Genomic DNA, 22,140 nt, shown 5'->3' with positions numbered 1-22,140 from the left:
TCTCAAAGAATGCAATTTACTTGAGAACATGGAAATGTTGGGACCAGTTATTTGAATAGTCCCGAGTTGGAGACAGCCGGGGATTGAAATCGGGGCTCTTGCACCCATAGCGAGAATCATACAACTAGAACACTGACCCATAAAGGTTGTTAACAATTGATAATGATAGTGCTCTGATTTTTAAGTTTTTTATAATCTGTTTTGCAGTTTTTTTCAGAAAATTTTGCTAAAAATGCAGTATTCCTGCGAAAATAGAATTATTGCGACCAATTAACTAAACAATCCGAAGGTTGAGATAGCCGGGGATTGAACCCGGGGCCTCTCGCACCCAACGAGAGAATCATACCACTAGATCACTGTCCCATAATGATGGTCGTCAACAATTGATAACGATAGTGTTCTAAATTATAAGTTTTTTTTCTAATCTGGTTTGCAGACTTCTTCAACTAATTTCTCAAAAAACGCAATTTTCCTGAGAACATGGAATTTTTAGAACCAATTATTTGCAAAATCCCGAGTTGCGGACAGCCGGGGGTTGAACCCGGGTCCTCCTGCACCCAAGGCGAGAATCAAATCACTAGACCACTGTCCCATAAAGGTTGGTAACAATTGAAAATCATTGTGCTCTAAGTTTTTATAATCAGTGTTGCAGTCTGTTTTTAGAGTAATTTCTCAAAGAATGCAATTTACTTGAGAACATGGAAATGTTGGGACCAATTATTTGAATAGTCCCGAGTTGGAGACAGCCGGGGCTTGAAATCGGGGCTCTTGCACCCATAGCGAGAATCGTAGAACTAGAACACTGTCCCATAAAGGTTGTTAACAATTGATAATCCTTGTGCTCTAAGTTTTTATAATCTGTTTTGCAGACTGTTTTTAGAGTAATTTCTCAAAGAATGCAATTTACTTGAGAACATGGAAATGTTGGGACCAATTATTTGAATAGTCCCGAGTTGGAGACAGCCGGGGCTTGAAATCGGGGCTCTTGCACCCATAGCGAGAATCGTACAACTAGAACACTGTCCCATAAAGGTTGTTAACAATTGATAATGATAGTGCTCTGATTTATAAGTTTTTATAATCTTTTTTGCAGATTTTTTTTGTTCAATTAATTTCGGAAAAAACGCAATATTCCTGAGAACATGTAATTGTTGGGACATATTTTTGAATAATCGGGATTTTGGTCAGCCGGCGATTGCACCCAAAGCGAGAATCATACCACTAAATCACTGTCCCATAATGATGGCCGTAAACAATTGAGAACAATTGTGTTCTCATTTATTAGTTTTTATAATCTGTTTTGCAGACTTTTTTTCAATTAATTTCTGAAAAAAACGCAATATTCCTGAGAACATGGAATTGTTGGGACAAATTATTTGATTAATCACGAGTTCGGGACAGCCCGGAATTGCACCCGCGACCTCTCACACTCAAAGGGAGAACCTGCCAATAAAATAAACCTTTCACTGTCCCATAAAGATGGTTGTCAACAATTGATAATCATATTGCTCTAATTTTTAAGTTTTTTATAATCTGTTTTGCAGAGTGTTTTTCAAATAGTTTTGCTAAAAATGCAGTATTCCTGCGAATGTAAAATTGATTGCGACAATTTAACTGAATGTTCTGGAGGTGGGGACAGCCGGGGATTGAACCAGGAACCTCTCGCACCCGAAGCAATAATCATACCACTCGACCACTGTTCTGTAAAGATGGTTGTCAACAATAACCTTATTGTTCTAGTTTATAATTTTTTGTAATCTGTTTTGCACACTGTTTTTCAAACTTTTTCTCAAAAAATGCAATAAACCTGAGAATATGGAATTTTGAGGCAAAATAATTCAATTATCCCGATTTGGGGCGAGCCGGGTATTGAACCAGGCAACTCTCGCACCCGAAGCGAAAATCGTACCACCAGACCACTGTACCATTAAGATGGTTGTCAACAACTGATAGCCATATAAATCTAATTTATAAATTTTTGTAATCTGTTTTGCAAACTGTTTTGCAAATAATTTCAAAAAATGCAATATTCCTGAGAACGTGGAATTTTTGGGACAAATATTCGAATAATCGGGATTTGGGTCAGCCGGGGATTGAACTGGTGACCTCTCGCACCCAAAGCTAGAATCATACCACTAGATCACTGTCCCTAAAATATGGCAGTCAACAATTTATAACAATAGTGTTCCAATTTATAAGTTTTCGTAATCTGTTTTGCAGACTTTTTTTCAATTAATTTCTCTAAAAACCCAATATTTCTGAGGACATGGAATTGCTGGGACCAATTGTTTGAATAATCGTGAGTTGGGTCAGCCGGGGATTGCAGCCGCGACCTCTCGCACTCAACGGGAGGACCCCGCCACTAGACCTTTCACTGTCCCATAAAGATGGTTGTCAACAATTGATAATCATAAGGCTCTAATTTTTAAGTTTTTTATAATCTGTTTTGCAGTTTTTTTCAGAAAATTTTGCTAAAAATGCAGTATTCCTGCGAAAATAGAATTATTGCGACCAATTAACTAAACAATCCGAAGGTTGAGACAGCCGGGGATTGAACCCGGGGCCTCTCGCACCCAACGAGAGAATCATACCACTAGATCAGTGTCCCATAATGATGGTCGTCAACAATTGATAACGATAGTGTTCTAAATTATAAGTTTTTATAATCTTTTTTGCAGACTTTTTTTCAATTAATTTCTGAAAAAACGCAATATTCCTGAGAACATGGAATTGTTGGGACAAATTATTTTATTAATCACGAGTTCGGGACAGCCCGGAATTGCACCCGCGACCTCTCGCACTCAAAGGGAGAACCTGCCAATAAACCTTTCACTGTCCCATAAAGATTGTTGTCAACAATTGATAATCATATTGCTCTAATTTTTAAGTTTTTTATAATCTGTTTTGCAGAGTGTTTTTCAAATAGTTTTGCTAAAAATGCAGTATTCCTGCGAATGTAAAATTGTTGCGACAATTTAACTGAATGTTCTGGAGGTGGGGACAGCCGGGGATTGAACCAGGAACCTCTCGCACCCGAAGCAATAATCATACCACTCGACCACTGTTCTGTAAAGATGGTTGTCAACAATAACCTTATTGTTCTAGTTTATAATTTTTTGTAATCTGTTTTGCACACTGTTTTTCAAACTTTTTCTCAAAAAATGCAATAATCCTGAGAATATGGAATTTTGAGGCTAAATAATTCAATTATCCCGATTTGGGGCGAGCCGGGTATTGAACCAGGCACCTCTCGCACCCGAAGCGAAAATCGTACCACCAGACCACTGTACCATTAGGATGGTTGTCAACAACTGATAGCCATATAAATCTAATTTATAAATTTTTGTAATCGGTTTTGCAAGCTGTTTTGCAAATAATTTCAAAAAATGCAATATTCCTGAGAACATGGAATTTTTGGGACAAATATTCGAATAATCGGGATTTGGGTCAGCCGGGGATTGAACTGGTGACCTCTCGCACCCAAAGCGAGAATCATACCACTAGATCACTTTCCCTTAAAGATGGCTGTCAACAATCTGTAACAATAGTGTTCTAATTTATAAGTTTTTGTAATCTGTTTTGCAGACATTTTTATTTCAATTAATTTCTCTAAAAACCCAATATTCCTGAGGACATGGAATTGTTGGGACCAATTGTTTGAATAATCGTGAGTTGGGTCAGCCGGGGATTGCACCCGCGACCTCTCGCACTCAACGGGAGGACCCCGCCACTAGACCTTTCACTGTCCCATAAAGATGGTTGTCAACAATTGATAATCATAAGGCTCTAATTTTTAAGTTTTTTATAATCTGTTTTGCGGAGTTTTTTTCGAAAAATTTTACTAAAATTGCAGTATTCCTTCGAATATGGAATTGTTGCCAATAATTAACTGAATAATCTGGACGGACGTGGGGACAGCCGAGGATTGAAACCGGTTCCTCCTGCACACAAGGCGAGAATCATACCACTAGACCACTGTTCCAGTAAGGTTGGTAACAATTGATAATCATTGTGCTCTAAGTTTTTATAATCTGTTTTGCAGACTGCTTTTCAGATAATTTCTCACAAAATGCAATTTTCCTGAAAAATGAAATTGTTGGGACCAATTATTTCAATAGTCGCTCGTTGGGGACAGCTGGGGTTTGAACCCGGGTCCTCCTGCACACCAGGAGAGAATTATACCGCTAGACCACTGTCCCATTAAGTGGTTAACAATTGAAAATCATTGTGCTCTTAGTTTTTATAATCTGTTTTGCAGACTGTTTTTAGAATAATTTCTCAAAAATGCAATTTACTTGAGAACATGGAATTGTTGGGACCAATTATTTGAATCGTCCCGAGTTAGGGGACAGCCGGGGATTCAAACCGGGGCTCTTGCACCCAAAGCGAGAATCATACCACTAGAACACTGTCCCATAAAGGTTGTTAACAATTGATTATGATAGTGCTCTGATTTATAAGTTTTTGTAATCTGTTTTGCAGACTTTTTTCAATTAATTTCTCAAAAAACGCAATTTTCCTGAGAACATGGAATTGTTGGGACAAATTATTTGATTAATCACGAGTTGGGGACAACCCGGAATTGCACCCGCGACCTCTCGCACTCAAAGGGAGATCCTGCCACGAGACCTTTCACTGTCCCATAAAGATGGTTGTCAACAATTGATAATCATAGTGCTCTAATTTTTAAGTTTTTTATAATCTGTTTTGCAGTTTTTTTCAAAAAATTTTGCTAAAAATGCAGTATTCCTGTGAAAAAAGAATTATTGCGACCAATTAACTAAACAATCCGAAGGTTGGGACAGCTGGGGATTGAACCCGGGGCCTCTCGCACACAACGCGAGGATCATACCACTAGACCACTCTCCAAAAAATGGTTGTCAACAATTGATAACCATATTGTTCTAATTTATAAATTTCGTAATCTGTTTTGCAGACTGTTTTTCAAATAATTTCTCAAAAAATGCAATGTTCCTGAAAAATGAAATTGTTGGGACCAATTATTTGAATAGTCCCGAGTTGCGGACAGCTGGGGGTTGAACCCGGGTCCTCCTGCACCCAAGGCGAGAGCCAAACCACTAGACAACTGTCCCATAAAAGTTGTTAACAATTGAAAATCATTGTGCTCTAAATTTTTATAATGAGTTTTGCAGACTGTTTTTAGAATTTCTCAAATTATGCAGTTTACTTGAGAACATAGATTTGTTGGGACCGATTACCTGAATAGTCCCGAGTTGGGGACAGCCGGGGATTGCATCCGGGGCTCTTGCACCCAAAGCGAGAATCATACCACGAGAACAGTGTCCCATAAAGGTTGATGACAATTGATATTGATAGTGCTCTGATTTATAAGTTTTTATATTCTGTTTTGCAGGCTGTTTTTCAATTAATTTCTGAAAAAAACGCAATATTCCTGAGAACATGTAATTGTTGGGACATATTTTTGAACCATCGGGATTTGGGTCAGCCGGCGATTGCACCCAAAGCGAGAATCATACCACTAGATCACTGTCCCATAAAGATGGCGGTAAACAATTGAGATCAATAGTGTTCTAATTTATTAGTTTTTGTAATCTGTTTTGCAGACTTTTTTCAATTTTTTTCTCAAAAAACGGAATATTCCTCAGAGCATGGAATTGTTGGGGCAAATTATTTGGTTAATCACGAGTTGGGGACAGCCCGGAATTGCACCCGCGACCTCTCCCATTCAAAGGGAGAACCTGCCAATAAACCTTTCACTGTCCCATAAAGATGGTTGTCAACAATTGATAATCATAGTGCTCTAATTTTTAAGTTTTTATAATCTGTTTTGCAGAGTGTTTTTCAAATAATTTTGCTAAAAATTCAGTATTCCTGCGAATGTGTAATTGTTGCGACAATTTAACTGAATATTCTGGAGGTGGGGACAGCCGGGTTTGAACCAGGAACCTCTCGCACCCGAAGCAATAGTCTTACCACTCGACCACTGTTCTGAGATTCTTGTCAACAATAACCTTATTGTTCTAGTTTATAATTTTTTTGTAATCTGTTTTGCACACTGTTTTTCAAACATTGTCTCAAAAATGCAATAATCCTGAGAATATGGAATTTTGAGGCAAAATAATTCAATTATCCCGATTTGGGGCGAGCCGGGTTTTGAAACAGGGACCTCTCGCACCCGAAGCGAAAATCGTACCACTAGACCACTGTACCCCAAAGATGGTTGTCAACAATTGATAACCATATAATCTGTTTTGCAGAATGTTTAGCAAATAATTTCAAAAAATGCAATATTCCTGAGAACATGGAATTGTTGGGACAAATATTCGAATAATCGGGATTTGGGTCAGCCGGGGATTGAACCGGGGACCTCTCGCATCCAAAGCGAGAATTGAAAAAAAGTCTGCAAAACAGATTACAAAAACTTATAAATTAGAACACTATTGTTATCAGTTGTTGACAGTCATCTTTATGTATTGGACAGTGATCACTGTGGGACATCATGGGACATCTCTCGCCCAAAACGAAATTTATACCAAGTGACCACTGTCCCTTAAGTGCTGTGCTAAGAATTTTATGGTTGAAGATAATGGCCGTTTTTCTGGGGTATTTTCTGGGGTGAAACTTAAAGGAAAACCTGCGGATAAATTGCCGTCAAACAAGCGCGAACTTGATTCCTGAGTAGCGTTTCTCAGAGTGGTTTTTAAAGAGAGTAGCTTGTTCCAAGTGGACTTCAGTATATGGCTCAAAGATTTCAATAAAGCTGAACGACAAGAATAAAACTGAAAGAACCAAATTTTACAAAATTGGATTTGGTTTGAAGTGCTAAACAGCGATAAAGCAAAATTATTGAGAGCTGCTTGAAATTGTTACAAATATATAGATTGTGAATTCAGATCCCTCAGCAGCCACCAACAGTGAAGCAAATCAGTCAGAACCTCAGCTCGATCAATAAATAAAAGACGTCATATGAGAAACCAGAAAAAATTGCAACAATTTTTGCTCGTGAAAAGCTAAAAAAAAGGACGTCAAAAATAAATGAGCCAAAATCCGCACCCGATCCGCCAAATTAACTTGTAAATCCGCACAAATGGGCGGTCTGCAAGCTTTGAGCAATACAAATGTTGACGAAACCCAATTGTATAACCAGCGTGAACAAAACTTATCGCACTAGAACATCAGACTACAGTGCTTCGCTAAAGGTGAAAACTGCTCACCTGAACTTGCAAACATTATCATAACGAAGAAATGTGTAAAAGGCATAACACATGTGTACAAGAGTGGGAATTTTAGAAAGTCCCATACTGCAGGGAATGATGGTTGTGGTATAGTCGCCTGTAATGAGTTCAAGTGAAAAAAATTCCCCACAGATTTTTTCTTCAGGCTCCAGATGGAGAGGTCGAAGCCGTCGCCTTTCGACAAACGTTCATTCTTAGTAACGAAAACTGAATGCCCACACAGCTCAGCAGTGCCGACTCACAATCACTCAAGAATTAGATTGACGAAAATTACATACAGTCAATTAACAATAATAAAGAGCGATTTATGTGAAGCATATTTCATTGAAAAGCAGACTGAATGAACCTAAAAAAGCGTAGTGGTTGAGCATCTCAAAAGTTTTTCGACAACGTAGACAGCGGTTTTCCAATTACCGGATTATCAGCATAACTCATTGGCTTTTGCTGTTGAAATTATTTGCCAAATTGGAACCAAAGTTATTCTTTTGTCAAACTCAATAATCTTTTCCTTTTTAAAAAACAGAGCTCACATACTGTGCGAATATAACGGATTTTCAGTCATCAATCTTGCGAAATAAAACAGCATGACGTTCAAATAAAGAACTAACGACCGTCAAAGTATTAAAACCTTGTGTAATTTTATTATCTGCTAACGTAGCTGGTAAGTTTGATCAAAAAAATTTTAAACGCCCAATTAAGGAACCATTGTCATTTTCAAAGCACCGCATGGTAAACCTCGGTTTTTTTCTAGGAATTCATTTTTTGTGTATGATTCTTTGGGGACAAAAAACGAAATCTGATCTGGATCCGAAACTGTTGAAGCTGCGGTGTAAAACTAACCATGACTGACAACAGGATTTTCCAGCCGCACTGCGACCCACTTTAGGGTATGTCCCTGGACTTGACTGATTGTCAGCACAAGCGCTTGAGCAAGAGGAATTTGTCTCCTGTGCCATTTTAAGGGAACACTGGGAGTTTCTTCAAATACAAGAATAATACGCGGGGATCAGGAACGCTGCCTTTGAATGACTGGTAGAATGCGCAACCGTAAGTCTTTCGCTGATATATCTTTAATAACAAGTCGTACACTTTTTTATAAGCCTTCGGTTGGTTTCAGGTTTCTGAACAGAATAGCAGAAACACCAACTTGCAAAACGAAACAATGTTTGTGATCACCGGCAACAGATAGAGAATTAAGATACTCCGGTGGATATCGTGTTTCCTCATTTGAGTCATAACTTCATAAGCTCTATAGCACATGACAGCTTCTGCGAGCTTTAGGGACTGCATGAATACAGCAACCATCAAGTTTTTGGAAGGAACCCTCTATATATAGAGAGATCTACTCACAGCAAGTGAGTTGCCGAAAACCCAATGAAGCGCGTCTTCCATGCAGCCATGCCTTTAGCAAACCTTAATGAGAAAAATGTTTTGAAAAGACAAAAAAACCAGATCGGAATTCTGCACAAAACCATCTTCAATAAGATACAACCATCACTTTTTTGCTAGGGATGTGGAGGGGGCATTGATGAGACGACCATTTATTGATAAACTAATTCTTTGGAAAAGTTACCACAACAAAGAAGAATTGAAGCACGAAATGATGATTTCAGCGCCTTCACCCCCCCCCTAATGACAGGAAGCAGTTGCCTAAGCAAAAAAGATTTTTAAAATCTGATATAAGAATGTGAATTGAACATAAATTTTTTACTTACAATCCCCTGCTATGACAAGGCTTTTCACTCCGGACTGGTTATTTTTCATGATGTATGGTAGAGACCTGTCTAAAGCTTCGAGTAAAAACCGATGTGCCGTCGTTGCCTCATCCCAAACAATAACTGCGGACTTCATAACGTTTGCCAGTGATAACTGCACAAAATGTCATGGACAGACAAATTGTTTTTTATCTCTAAAGAATGCTCGCATTCTTGAATGGAAAGTTCTGCCTCCATTCAATTGTCTAGCAGCGATTCCACTGGTTGCAGGTGCCAGAACAACATTTTCGTGTGTTGTACGATCGGCAGCTAAATTTGCGTTCAGTATATATGTTTTGCAAAATCCTCCACGCGCGTCAATGAAGAGCAAACACTGCTTACTTTTTCCTACTTTAGAAATAACAAAATCAAAGACGACACGTTGAGATCGATTGAGAGAACCAGTTTTTGTTCAGCAACAGAGTTCAGCGAAGCCAGTTATCTCTTGATACGAGAAATCAGCTTCATTGTGAAAAAGTTTGGACAATAACTCATGATCATCCAAAGCTCGTAACTGCCGAGAGTCAGGAGTCAGAACCGTTGGCTTAACTTAAATCACTGTCTTTATGCATCTATGAAACAAAAGGAACCCCATCTTTACCGTGCTTTATCGTATTTTTACGGTTACGCATAAGAATGTCGGTACTTGTTTACGGAAAGTGTTAAAATCATGCTTGAATTACAGAAACGTTTTTTTAAATGTTAGTTTATATGTGTTGTGTTATTGCAATTTTGTAGTAGATCTGTTTTATTCCAGAAGTTTTTCGGCAAGACAATTTGTTAATTTTCACCATTGATAATTCCGTGGATAAAATTTTATTTAGAGTTAAACTTCAATACGCGCAGAAGCGTTATTGATACTACTTTAAAATATAAGCAAGCTTGTTTTTAAGGCGCCGCATCAACACTAGTACTTGTTTTGATCATGATTTGAAGCCTGTTAGGTGTTTAAACCCATTTGTCGCAGTGTTATAGCATTGGATTAGTGTTGGGGGGGGGGGTTACAAGAATGGGAGGGGGGGGGGTGGTCAAGACGTGGGATGGGTATTCATTTAAGAATGGAAGGATGACATCCTGCAACCAATTACCTTTGTCATGAACCGTAATAAAATTAAATACTTTTGGCTAAACATACAGCTATATACTTTTATCTATATACACCTGGCTAACATACCCCATCCATAATCCCTTCCTCGCCCTCTCATCCTAAATGCCCATTATCTCTAAAGAAATATACAAAGGCGAAATTTAAATTGATGCCTTTTCGCAGGACGAATCGGTCAAATCGGAGGCCGCCTTATCATCGAAAAAGGCGCAGGATCACGAAGGCATGGTTCCAATCAAGATCACAGGTGTGGAGGAGGAACAGATTGGGAAAGTGAGTTTCAGTCTGTATGTCTTTTTCTTCCGAATGGCGGGTCCAGTGCTGGCCACAATGATCGTGTTCCTTTTGGGTTTCGCATCTGTTGCCGCTCAGATCACAGCTGACAAATTCCTGTCTATTTGGTGAGTTAATTTTAGCAAAGAACCAATCAGGCGTCGCTTCTGTCATCAACATTGATGCCCAGCTTCTAGGACTGGCGACGAACCAATCAAGCATTGCTTATATTTCAGGAGTTGTGAGGTCAATTTTTCAATCAAAATTTAATATAAAAAATTATGACAAATTGTACCTAATGTAAAAAAAAGTTTACACTTGGAAATAATCATTTACCTGTTATTGTAATCTAATAATTCATCTTAATTATCCAGAAAAATGTTGGTAACCTACTTCATATTTGAAAAACTTAATTTTTTTCGTAAACATAAGTGCTATTTCGACAAGGGCGTATTTTTGACTTCCTTCAAACTGCACTGTTTTAGATTAACCGCAATTAAGTACTAGCAGATCAAGTGCGGTTTTCTTTTATGCAATTATTTTCTAAAGAAGAAACGAAGAAAGAACGGGGTAGCTGAGCGGGTCCGGATGGTTATGGATGGATATGGTTTGTATAAATCAATACCGCCCGATGAATTTTACCAAAATAAGCAATATTTTTCGTGCTTAATATAAGTTTATACCTATTTGTTATTGCTGGTCTTGCTATATGTAAACAGTGTCGCTAGATGATTGGTGTAAACTCTGGAAAAAATATTTTGACGAAAAAATTGGCTTAGCTTGTTCAACTGTTGTAATGGCAACAAGAATTGGTTTAAAACTTCACGACATGTTTGTCGTCTACCTCTCAAAGTAGATAACTTTTTTTGCTTCCGATAGCGTTTCGACAGCTTCTGTATTTTGATTTTGATGGCATCAAGTTACGCATTTAGTTTTTCTTTTTACTATGTGAAAAAAAAACACGTGTACTTGGGCACGGGTCACCCATCATACAACTTCCTTTGATTTCGTAGCAGTTCATATATGAATTGTATGATCTCTTGGTGGTCAGACAAGGATCAAACAAAAAATGAAATTGCATCTCAAAAGGTTTCACGCGTTATGCTCTAAGCTACTGATGCGAAAAAAAAACAGTCAATATTGCATAATGTGTCGAAAGAAAATTTTTCTCGTTGTAGTCATACTAGGTCATGTTTGATATGTCTGGTTTCTTAGTATTCACTCACACAGCGGTCATATAAAAAATTTTATGACGGTTATGATAACCTGCCTAATACGATGAGGAAGTTGCTGTATTGCCAATTTATGAAAGACCAATTGATTCTGAGCGTTGAACAATGAAGTTTTGTCTGAACGCAATATCTAGAGAATTTTGTAGCTATATCTAAACGACTTGAAAGTTACAAACCCACTGGAAGTTACAAACGCTACAAACAACCTTTCAAATGGAAATGGTCAATTTTTCGTATTTTCTATTTATTTTTTCATTTTTTTTTCTGATGAAAACATAAGGGTCGCTGAGGAAAACCGCGTTCTTGTGTCTTTTAAAGCGCAATACGTGTAATTAGCTCAAAAAATGATAAAAGATCTGAGTCACCCAGGTCACAGAAGATAGATGTCAGAAGTTGGTAATAAAAATAAAGTTGGTAATAAGAGACAGGTAATAAATAGATTCCAATGGCATTGGCGATAGTTGCAAATATAAAAGAGATCGAAGAGTTCCCAGTTCGGGAGTCGCGCCAGAGGCTTTTTGGCGAGAGCCACAAATGCTAACCGCTGGACCAATCGGTAGTCGTAAATATTATACCAATCACTGATGGAATCTGCTGAAGACTTGAAACCTGTCAAATTTATTTGACCGTTAGAGCAGTGGTTCATTTTTGTTGTGCCTTTTTAACATTGCTGCAAAAATATTTTCGTAAAGTTAATTTAGTGTTCTCGATAAATGATCTTGTTTAAATCTTTTTATTGCCGAGATGTTTGTCCTGTAGAATTTTTCTCATCCGATTGTTAAGGTGAGATTCCATTGGTGCGAAGGTTGCAACTATTCCTACGGTTTATTTGTGTTTTTGGAAGCTCTGTGTGGAAGCAAATGTAACTGTTGACAAACTGTTGACAAACTGATACATTGAAAAAGTTCACTCTCCGATGCCTGAACCCAAGATTTCAGGGTGAATGATGCAAGATGTAACAATGAGTTTGAAGTTAGTGGATTCTTTGGTAGTGGTGGTCCGAACATATTTTGTGTGATGATAAGCGTGTTTGTCCGAAAGTTTGTTCTGGTACCAATTTGTGAGCCCATCTCTCTAGAGGTTGTGCGGAAAAGTTCAAGAATAAAAGTAAAGACATTATTTAGAGGTAAATAGAAGACGAGGTTTTGAGTATTAGCGATAGGTGCGAATAAAACAGAGGAAATACTTTTAAAACCAGGAGTAAAACCCGGTTTTTGTGCGTGATCGCTACAAATCCTAACTACATGAATTGTGAGGGCTACATCTGGGAGTGCTGCTGATAACAAACTTTTTTGGTCAATTATTGGCGCAATTTTTAATGTTGCCATGTATTTAGTTAGTCCAAGTGCTTGAGTTATCGCTGAGAACTCTTTTCAACTGATCTCAGGTTATGTCTTTCCCGTGCCAAAAAATAAACTCATCTTCAAATGTTAACGTGTTTCTAACGTTTTGCACTTCTGTATCAGAGTTGTTCTTAGTCCAGGGAACTCTCCCGAGAGTTTCAAAATATGTGCTTGTAGTAGTTTGATTATTTTTATTCTGTTAATTTATACTTGTGCTTTAGTAAACGTTGACCTTGAATGCTCAGAGAAGCGCTACCTAAGGTTGCTACTTTAGACGTACTTATACCTAATGTTAATATTAGTCAGTGTATGTATGTTTCTTGTTAGTAGTTGTCGACAAAATTTAGAGCTATTACTGAAGTCGCGCTGTTTTCAAAGCTTAATTTTTTTACTGCTTTTACACTTTTTCGGGTGCCTCTAACTTGCTTACATTTTGTGTGATCTAAATCGCTTTCACGTTTACAATTTTGCAAGAGGGAATTCATGTGGTGGCTCTTCATTTTTTAATGTCAACTAAAAAACACCCCACTCCACAGAAGTAATCTCCCCATTTTTAATAGCCGCCCTCATCTTCTTAGCAGTCTATAATAGCGCTTCTAACAGTTTTTATTACAATTCAAAGAATTTGAATTGTATTGGAGCGTTTTCTTTTTTAAGATCTGTTCACACATTTTCATGATTTTTGAAGTCAAATTGGAGCAGTGATTTTGGTCCCGCCGAAACAGGAAGTGGAGCGAAAAAGCGAGTGGTTTTGCGGCGTGAATTTTTTTTGCTCTAATTTTAAAGTAGAGTGCAAAAACGGTGTTTGAACGAAAATTTCGCGTTCTCACTAGTGGTTTGTTGTTTAAATGAGGCAATTTCACTTTGGTGTTTACTGTATTTTCAATTTTTTTGAACAAGTTTTTTTTCTAAATGTTTTCCCAATCCATTCATGGTTCATTCTAGGCCTAATTTTTTGTTAGAATCAAATCAAATTTACATTTCCCGCTAGTGGTTTTTGTTCTCGCTGGCGGCATTTTGATATTGATTTTCTTTTTGTTTTTTATCTGATTTTTTTTAAAAATGGTTTTCACTTTTCTCTCATAGTCCGTTCTAGGTCTAGTTTTCTGTTAAGTCAATGAGAACTTTTTGGATTCTACGTCAGGACTTGTCCTGCTTTGTTTTTTACTTTGCAAGACAAAAATTTGTTTCGATTTACCTCAATTCACCCCCTTTTATGGTTTTTCGCGCGAAATCCTCTCCACTTATTTCGAATAGTTTCGCTCTTTACTCTTTCTGCTGAGAGGACTTTTAAGCAGCAGTTGTTCAGCGGAGTATTTTAAGTTGAACAGAAAATAGAACAAAAGTAGAGGCGGGATAAAGCCATATAGCCCGACCAGTTTCAGATGCCCCTTGTCATTCAATTTTGTTCTAATAAGTGCTATTTACCAAGATAATGTTTTGGGTATGGATCCTAATCGCTGTATCCTCTTACTAGGAAACTGGATTAAGTCTAACTGCAAAATGGATAGTATGGAAAAGTTTTTCATACAATCAATTTTTATTCGGTCCTTTCTATTCCAATGGGGATAATGGGAAACATTGGGGGCTATTCGCTGGAAAAGAATACGTTTTACCTTAAAATGGTGCTCATTTTTCCAATAACTGTTTTAAGGTTTTCTCTCTTTGTGCGCCAAAAATAAACAGATTGTGACTCGTTTGAATTGTTCGTGGAACAGGCAGATTTTTGTCAGGTCCGTTACGATAATTTGATGCCCAACGATGGAAATTGATCAGGTTTTATTGTTTTGAATTTTTCTAACTTTGAAGTTCTCAGCAATTAGTCAGTGACGTTTTTTCATATCATTGTTGATTGCAACTACTTTTATTCTTAAATTTTAAGGTGGTAAAATTAAGGGTTTCAGTTCTGTTATTTTTAATAGCCGCCCTCATCTTCTCAGCCGGCTATTATTACGCTCGTATTTTTACAATTCAAAGAATTTGAATTGTATTGGGGCGCTGTCTTTTTTTTTTTTAAGATCTGTTCACACATTTTCATGATTTTTGAAGTCAAATTGGAGTAGTGATTTTGGTCACGCCGAAACAGGAAGTGGAGCGAAAAAGCGAGTGCTTTTGCGGCGTGAATTTTTTTCGCTCTAAATTTAAAGTAGAGTGAGAAAACGGTGTTTGAACAAAAATTCGCTTTCTCGCTAGTGGTTTTTTGTTCACATGCGGCAATTTCACTTTGATTTTTACTGTTTTTTCGAGTTTTTGAATCGGATTTTTTTCTAAATGGTTTTCCCAGTCCATTCGTAGTCCGTTCAAGGTCTAGTTTTCTGTTTAGTCAATGAAAATTCTTTGAATTGTGCGTCAGGACTTGTCCTGCTATGTTTTTTTTACTTCGTCAAACTTTTTTCGCTTTACCATTTTGCCGCTTTTTCGACATTTTGCGTGAAATCTTTTTGACTTCTCTAGGCTAGTTTCTCTCTTCTCTCATTCTGCTAAAAGTGAATTTTAACATCAGTTGCTAAGCAAAGCAATTCAAAACGAACAGAGTCGGTATAAAAAATTGAAGTCAGAAATAGAAACGGGATAAACCCATAAAGCCCAATTTTAGATGACCGCTATTTGAAGGTCGTTCCTATAAGTCTTAGTTACCACCTCTAATGCTTATTGGTGTTGATAGTAGCCCCTATAGCCTCTCTCTAAGAAACAGAAGTATGTTCAACTACGAAATGCCATCAAAATAAATCGGACTTAAAAAATATTTTTGTACAAAAATCTTTTTTTTTCAATATATTCTATTCGTTCAATCCCAATCATGCTTATTGGAATCAACGGCGGCTATTTTCCTGCAATCTGCCGGGTATGTTTATTTTTTAATGAATCATGAGCTTGAATGCTCTAGGAGGCTTTGCGTATCTTCAGTAATTACTTAGTTAGAGTATTTACAGTATTTACAGTAAATACAGTAGTAATACAGTATTTACAGTAGTTACAGTATTTATAGTTAGTTGTATCTAATATTAGTTTTTGGTAACGTATTTCCATTATTTCTTTCTTCTAGGATATAAATTGCAAAGTCTGGGGGAGGAACCTGTTGCTTTTGGATGGAAACCCGAAGTCCTGAGCTTTGGTCAGCCTTGAGTATTTTCCTGATGTTCTTGAAATTCAGCGTTTCTAACATTTGTCAATTTGCGAAAATTCGAAATCCGGAAGTCGAGAATCACAAAATCTTACCTTTTAGTTCAACTATGAGTTCAAAGTTTTGAGAAAATTTTCTGTGTAGTAACAATTTGAGCATTTAGAAACAGGGCTTTGGTTTTGGGGAATTTATTGTTTATAAGTTTTGCTTCCAGTAATGACGGAACTTTTTTTGTGTTTCATGAATCAAATTGAAAATGTCTCACTTATTATTTTGATTTGAAACCTTTTGGTTTGAGCTCAAACCAAATCAGCTAGATCATCTAGCATCTGGAAACTGATAGGATTTTTTAGACATGAGCAATCGGAGCAAATCAAAAGCTTTTTTTCGGAGAAATAAAGTTTCTGCATTTCGGTTGCAAGTGAATGCTTTTTATCTCGACAAAATTTGGTCAAACAATGGAATTCTTCAGTATGTTGATTGATTTTGCCGTTTCGAATTATTTCAACTTTGAGGTTTTCAGCGAGTGGTTTGTCAATTTTTCTTGGCATAATTGATGACATATTGCTACTTTTTGTGATGGAAAAGAAATTTGATCTGCTTGGCAAGTTTGTATGACTATTAGGTTAATAGATTTCTCCCTAGCTATTATATGATTTTGAAAATGCGGATTTGCAGTCTTTGTTATAAGCAGATTCAAATTAACTGCAATCTGAAGGATTTGTCATCTGAGTCAGATCCCTTCAAGGTTGTCGATCTAATTGAGTGAAAGTGAAATCTGTGCTTTTGATTGAAAGGGACAACCGTTGTTTAAACATAACTGAAAGCAAATATTGTTTGGATGATCAGAAATTTGCATGATTTAGCTGACTGTGTTTATTTCTGCAGCGTCTGGCGTCTGAAAGTCTAAAGTTTTTCGTTCGAAATGCTTGAATAACTAAAGTTTCTCAGTCCGGGAGTCGAACCCAGGCCTTGTGGGTGAAAGCCACAAATCCTAACCGCTAGACCAACTGGGAGTTGTTACAGGTTGCAGATTGTACCGATCGAATCTGTTGCCTCTTTTGTTGTCTTTTTAACAGTGCTGCTGCAAAATTATTCTACAAATTCAGTTTGGTAATCTCGACAACTGACCGTGTTTTAGTTTTTGCAGGGATGTTTGCCGGTAGAACTTAGTTTTCGTCAAATTAGTAAAACGAGATTCTATTTTTTTGTAGATATTATTTCTTTGTGTATGTTTGTATTGGTGTTCATTGGTGGGTCATCTAGAAGATTGTGCGGAAAATGTTTTTTCTTATTTAAAACTGAAGACTTCACTCAGAGTGATAGAAGATGGGGCGTTTATGTGTAATAGCAATAGGTGCCAATGGTATGGAAAAGAACTAACTTAAGTGCGCCAAAAATATACAGATTGTGACTCGTTTGAATTGTTCATCGAAGAGGCAGATTTTTGATAGCTCCGTTACGATAATATGATGCCCAACGATGAAAACTGATCGGGTTTTGTTGTTTTGAATTTTTCTAACTTTGAAGTTCTCAGCAATTAGTCAGTGACGTTTTTTCATATCATTGTTGATTGCAACTAATTTTATTCTTAAATTTTAAGGTGGTAAAATTAAGGGTTTCAGTTCTGTTATTTTTATTTTTTAATGAATCATGAGCTTGAATGCTCTAGGAGGCTTTGCATATCTTCAGTAATTACTTTATAGTTAGTTGTATCTAATATTAGTTTTTGGTAACGTATTTCCATTATTTCTTTCTTCTAGGATATAAATTGCAAAGTCTGGGGGAGGAACCTGTTGCTTTTGGATGGAAACCCGAAGTCCTGAGCTTTGGTCAGCCTTGAGTATTTTCCTGATGTTCTTGAAATTCAGCGTTTCTAACATTTGTCAATTTGCGAAAATTCGAAATCCGGAAGTCGAGAATCACAAAATCTTACCTTTTAGTTCAACTATGAGTTCAAAGTTTTGAGAAAATTTTCTGTGTAGTAACAATTTGAGCATTTAGAAACAGGGCTTTGGTTTTGGGGAATTTATTGTTTATAAGTGTTGCTTCCAGTAATGACGGAACTTTTTTTGTGTTTCGTGAATCAAATTGAAAATGTCTCACTTATTATTTTGATTTGAAACCTTTTGGTTTGAGCTCAAACCAAATCAGCTAGATCATCTAGCATCTGGAAACTGATAGGATTTTTTAGACATGAGCAATCGGAGCAAATCAAAAGCTTTTTTTCGGAGAAATAAAGTTTCTGCATTTCGGTTGCAAGTGAATGCTTTTTATCTCGACAAAATTTGGTCAAACAATGGAATTCTTCAGTATGTCTCTTAAATTTCAAAATGAGAACCATTTTTTTCATGTCCTTGAATATAATGTTATTGGTGTTTAACCCAAACAGTTTTTTAGCTCAACAAAAAAGTAACACGTTTAAGAAAAACTTTTTTGTTCTTTTTAAAGTGCAGCATTTTAAACGTTCTAGTTATGGAATTTTTGGCTATAGATACAAAAGTTGCAATTCTTGAATCAAATCCACCAGTCAATTTCTATTTTTAGCTGTTTGTCGAACGGCTAGATTTTGTTTTGTGAGCGCCATCCTAATAATTTGGTACCTAAGTAAGAGAATTGTTTTTGTCGTTTCGAATTTTTTCAACCTTGAGGTTTTCACCGAGTTGTTTGTCAATTTTTCATGACATAGTTGATTACATGTTGCTAGTTTTTGTGATGGAAAAGAATTTTGATCTGCTTGGGAAATAGGTATGACTATTAGAATAGTAGATTTCTTCCTAGATATTAAATGATTTTGGAAATGCAGAATAGCAATCCTTGTTATAAGCAAATTCAAATTAACTGCAATCCGAAGGATTGGTCATCTGAGTCACATCCCTACAAGATTGTCGAATTTATTGAGTGAAAGTGAAATCTGTGCTTTTGATTGAAAGGGACAACCGTTGTTTAAACATAACTGAAAGCAAATATTGTTTGGATGATCAGAAATTTGCAGGATTTAGCTGACTGTGCTTATGTTTTAGTTTATTTTTTGCAGAGATGGTTGCCGGTAGTATTTTTCTTTCGTCAAACTAGTAAAATGAGATGTTATTTGTATTATAGATTTTCGTTCATTATGTATGTTTCTGTTGGTATTCAATGGTGGGTCATCTGGAAGTAAACTGTGCGAAAAATGTTTTTTTTTCTAAAGTAAAACTAAAGACTTCACTCAGTAATAAAGTAATTGTCTTATCCGTAATCCAATACTAAATTTCTGCATTCATTGACTAAGTTGGCGGATGTTATTAACAATTATCTTTTACAGAAGATTCCGTTTTTAATTAATGGACACTTGCAGTTTATACATTAAATGTACCCTTAATTGTTTCCGTTGTGTTAGAATATCGATCAGACTATAGTCTTAAACTTAGTGAGAATTAGACAGAAAGTTTAACTTACCAGATTAGAAAGACAAAAGCAAATTGATTTTAATCAGAGAATTCAAATAAATGAATCGTCAAGAAATGGTGCTTAGAATCAATATTCGGTTCAAATTGGTGAATCTAGATAACTTATATTAGAGTGAGATTATTTGATGTAAAATCTTCCCAGCATGTATTGAATGATTATGATACCACCGGAAGTGTGAACGAATTCTTAGAAAAGTGTAAATGCATACCATCTATGGTATCCCCTGCGACTGATTTCTGGGAAATTTGTAGAAGCAAACCATATTGGGTAGCCCTTGCGACCCCCACTGTAAACCATGATGCTAAGATTAGTTTTGTATCCTGACTTTCTCGCACTGATAATGGGTATTTATACAGCTAATTTTTGAGCCTTTTTTAATCCCCGAAATCAAATCACCATCTTGATCTAATAATCAGATCTCTCCTGTAAATCTCTAAGTTCTACTGTAAAATATCATTCTTTTTATTCTATCATTTTGAGAAAAATAATTTTTCTACTTATCTAAAAACCCTTTTTTCCGCTTGAGAAAATCCAGAACCCAACAGGTTATGGGCCAGCAATTTTCTAAGTCGTAAAACTAATTTCTAAAACAAAACTATTTTGTTGTTGACAGTCATAATCTTTTTCTGCTTAGTACCTTTTCTTTTCACAACTGTTTTGCCTGTTCAAACTACGATGGATCATTAGACAGTGAAGTTGTTGACCTACACAGGAAAGGCACTGGAGCACAAGCTTTGTGACAATGATGCAGACGATGGGACTCTACAAATCACTACTTGGGACGGAGGAGCAACCCAAAGAGCCTGCACCACTAGCCAATGGGGCGAGCAATAATGAAAAGAAGAACCACAAGGTGCTGAAGGATGCATATGAGAAAGAAGTTGCAGACATCAAGGAGAAACCTAACAATGTGTGGTGCCATCTGCCACTGACTATAGATGCAACAACCCTCATGCTGATGAGACTTGACTGTGTGGGCGATGACGGCATCGGAGATGGAGCAAAGGCTTGGAAGCTTTTGCAAGAAAGATTTCAGAGTGTGGAGACGCCGAAGTGGTGACTTTGGTGGCACAGCTTGCTCGAATGCAGCTCGAGGATGCTGAGGATTTGGATAGCTTCTTCATCAGAGGACAGGAGTTGCTCACAAAGCTACAAGAAGCAGGGGAAGCAGTCTCAGAGACCCTCTTCAACGCCATGGTCCTCAATGGTCTGCCAATGAGGTACGAAGGTTTTATACCGGAAAGCTTTAACCCGGCAAAGAACTTCACAGAGTTGAGGAAAAGGCTGCAGAATTTCCAAGAGCACAGCAAAGAGACACAAGGAACAATGTGGTTCAGTGGCACTGGCAGTAAAGCGCAACCTCAATAAGGGACCCAGGAAAAGAAACTGCTTTGTTTGTGGGATCCCTGGACACTTTGCCAAGGACTGCAGGAGGAAGGAGACAGCACAATGCGGCAAGTGCGGTGAGAAAGGTCACCTAGACAGGACATGCAAGAGACAAAGAGATGGAGGCAAACATGAGTCAGTGGCAATGGGTCCAACATTGGCTTCACCAGACGAGGAATACTAGGAATACTGGGCAGCTCTTACCCAGTGGAAGATAGCAGGCATGCTATTGGACAGTGGTTGTACAGATCACATAGTAACGAACATCGATTCGTTCCTGGGCTTTGTGCCCATTCAATCAGTGGTCAGAAATCCCAACGGAAAGGCTTCCAGAGTAGTGGGCAGAGGCTGTGTGAAGATCTGCATACCCTCAAAAAAAGGGGAATTCCAATGCGAACTCAAAAATGTTTTGTGTGCCGGACTACTCTTCAAACCTTTTATCAGTCTCAAGATGCACGGAGTGGGGACATAGCTTCACATAACTCAAGAGAAAGGAAATAGCTGCATGAAACTCCAGAAGGGAACTCGGGTAGAACTAACACAAGAAAATAGTTTGTTTTACTAACCCTGCAGCGTTCTAGAATTCAAGATGAGTTCCAACAGCGTGACACTTGACAGTGCAAGGAAGTGGCACAGACGATTGGGTCATTTGAATCAAGCGGGTGTGGTCAGGAATGCACCAGAGACAGTGGGGGAACTCGATGATGTATGCAATGTGTGCGCTTTGGCCAAGATCACAAAGACTCCAGTACCAATAGCGGCAGAGACCCAAGCAGAAGAGAAGCTGGAGAGGGTGTTCAAAGACGCGATGGGACCTTTCAGAGTAGAGTCACTGTCAGGGTTTCGGTTCTGCTTTGTGTTTGCAGACCAGTACACGAAGTTTGTGTTTGTGGATTTGCTTAAGACAAAGAGTGAAGCACTGGCCAGCCTGAAGAAGTTTATTCTCAGTGTGGGGACACCCAAGAAGCTGAGACAAGACAATGCGAAGGAGTTTCTCTCAGAGCAGTTCAATATGTACTGTTTAGATGCTGGCATTCTACAGGAGAAGACCATACCAGAGACGGCACAACAGAATGGGTTAGCTGAGAGGTGCAACAGGACACTGCTGGAGTTGGCAAGATGCTTGCTCATTGACTCGGGTCTTCCCAAGATGATGTGGAGAGCAGCAATTCTCCATGCAACAGGGATCAGGAACTTTGTTGTGAGACGAGGAGGAGATAAAATCCCAGCAGAGCTGATGCGAGGTATAAAACCTA

The 22,140-nt window shown here is 37.6% G+C and overlaps 1 protein-coding gene and 1 non-coding gene across 2 annotated transcripts in view; one reads left to right on the top strand and one right to left on the bottom strand.

The window, feature by feature from the left end:
• LOC142351599 (ATP-binding cassette sub-family C member 4-like) overlaps nucleotides 1-22,140 on the top strand; it is a 220,811-nt gene that overhangs the window by 103,060 nt on the left and 95,611 nt on the right. The window contains exon 3 of the mRNA XM_075403735.1: nucleotides 10,242-10,477. Within this exon, the coding sequence (XP_075259850.1) occupies nucleotides 10,242-10,477 (236 nt within the window). The remainder of the gene's footprint in view (nucleotides 1-10,241; nucleotides 10,478-22,140) is intronic.
• Nucleotides 16,993-17,064, bottom strand: Trnae-uuc (transfer RNA glutamic acid (anticodon UUC)). Its single transcript has one exon. It is a non-coding gene; the product is annotated as a tRNA-Glu (tRNA).

The sequence above is a fragment of the Convolutriloba macropyga genome, chromosome 13, assembly GCF_964194025.1.
Source record: "Convolutriloba macropyga chromosome 13, txConMacr16.3, whole genome shotgun sequence".
NCBI lineage: Eukaryota > Metazoa > Xenacoelomorpha > Acoela > Convolutidae > Convolutriloba > Convolutriloba macropyga.
Note: the sequence above shows the minus strand (reverse complement) of the source record. Positions and strands in the feature narration are given on the sequence as shown.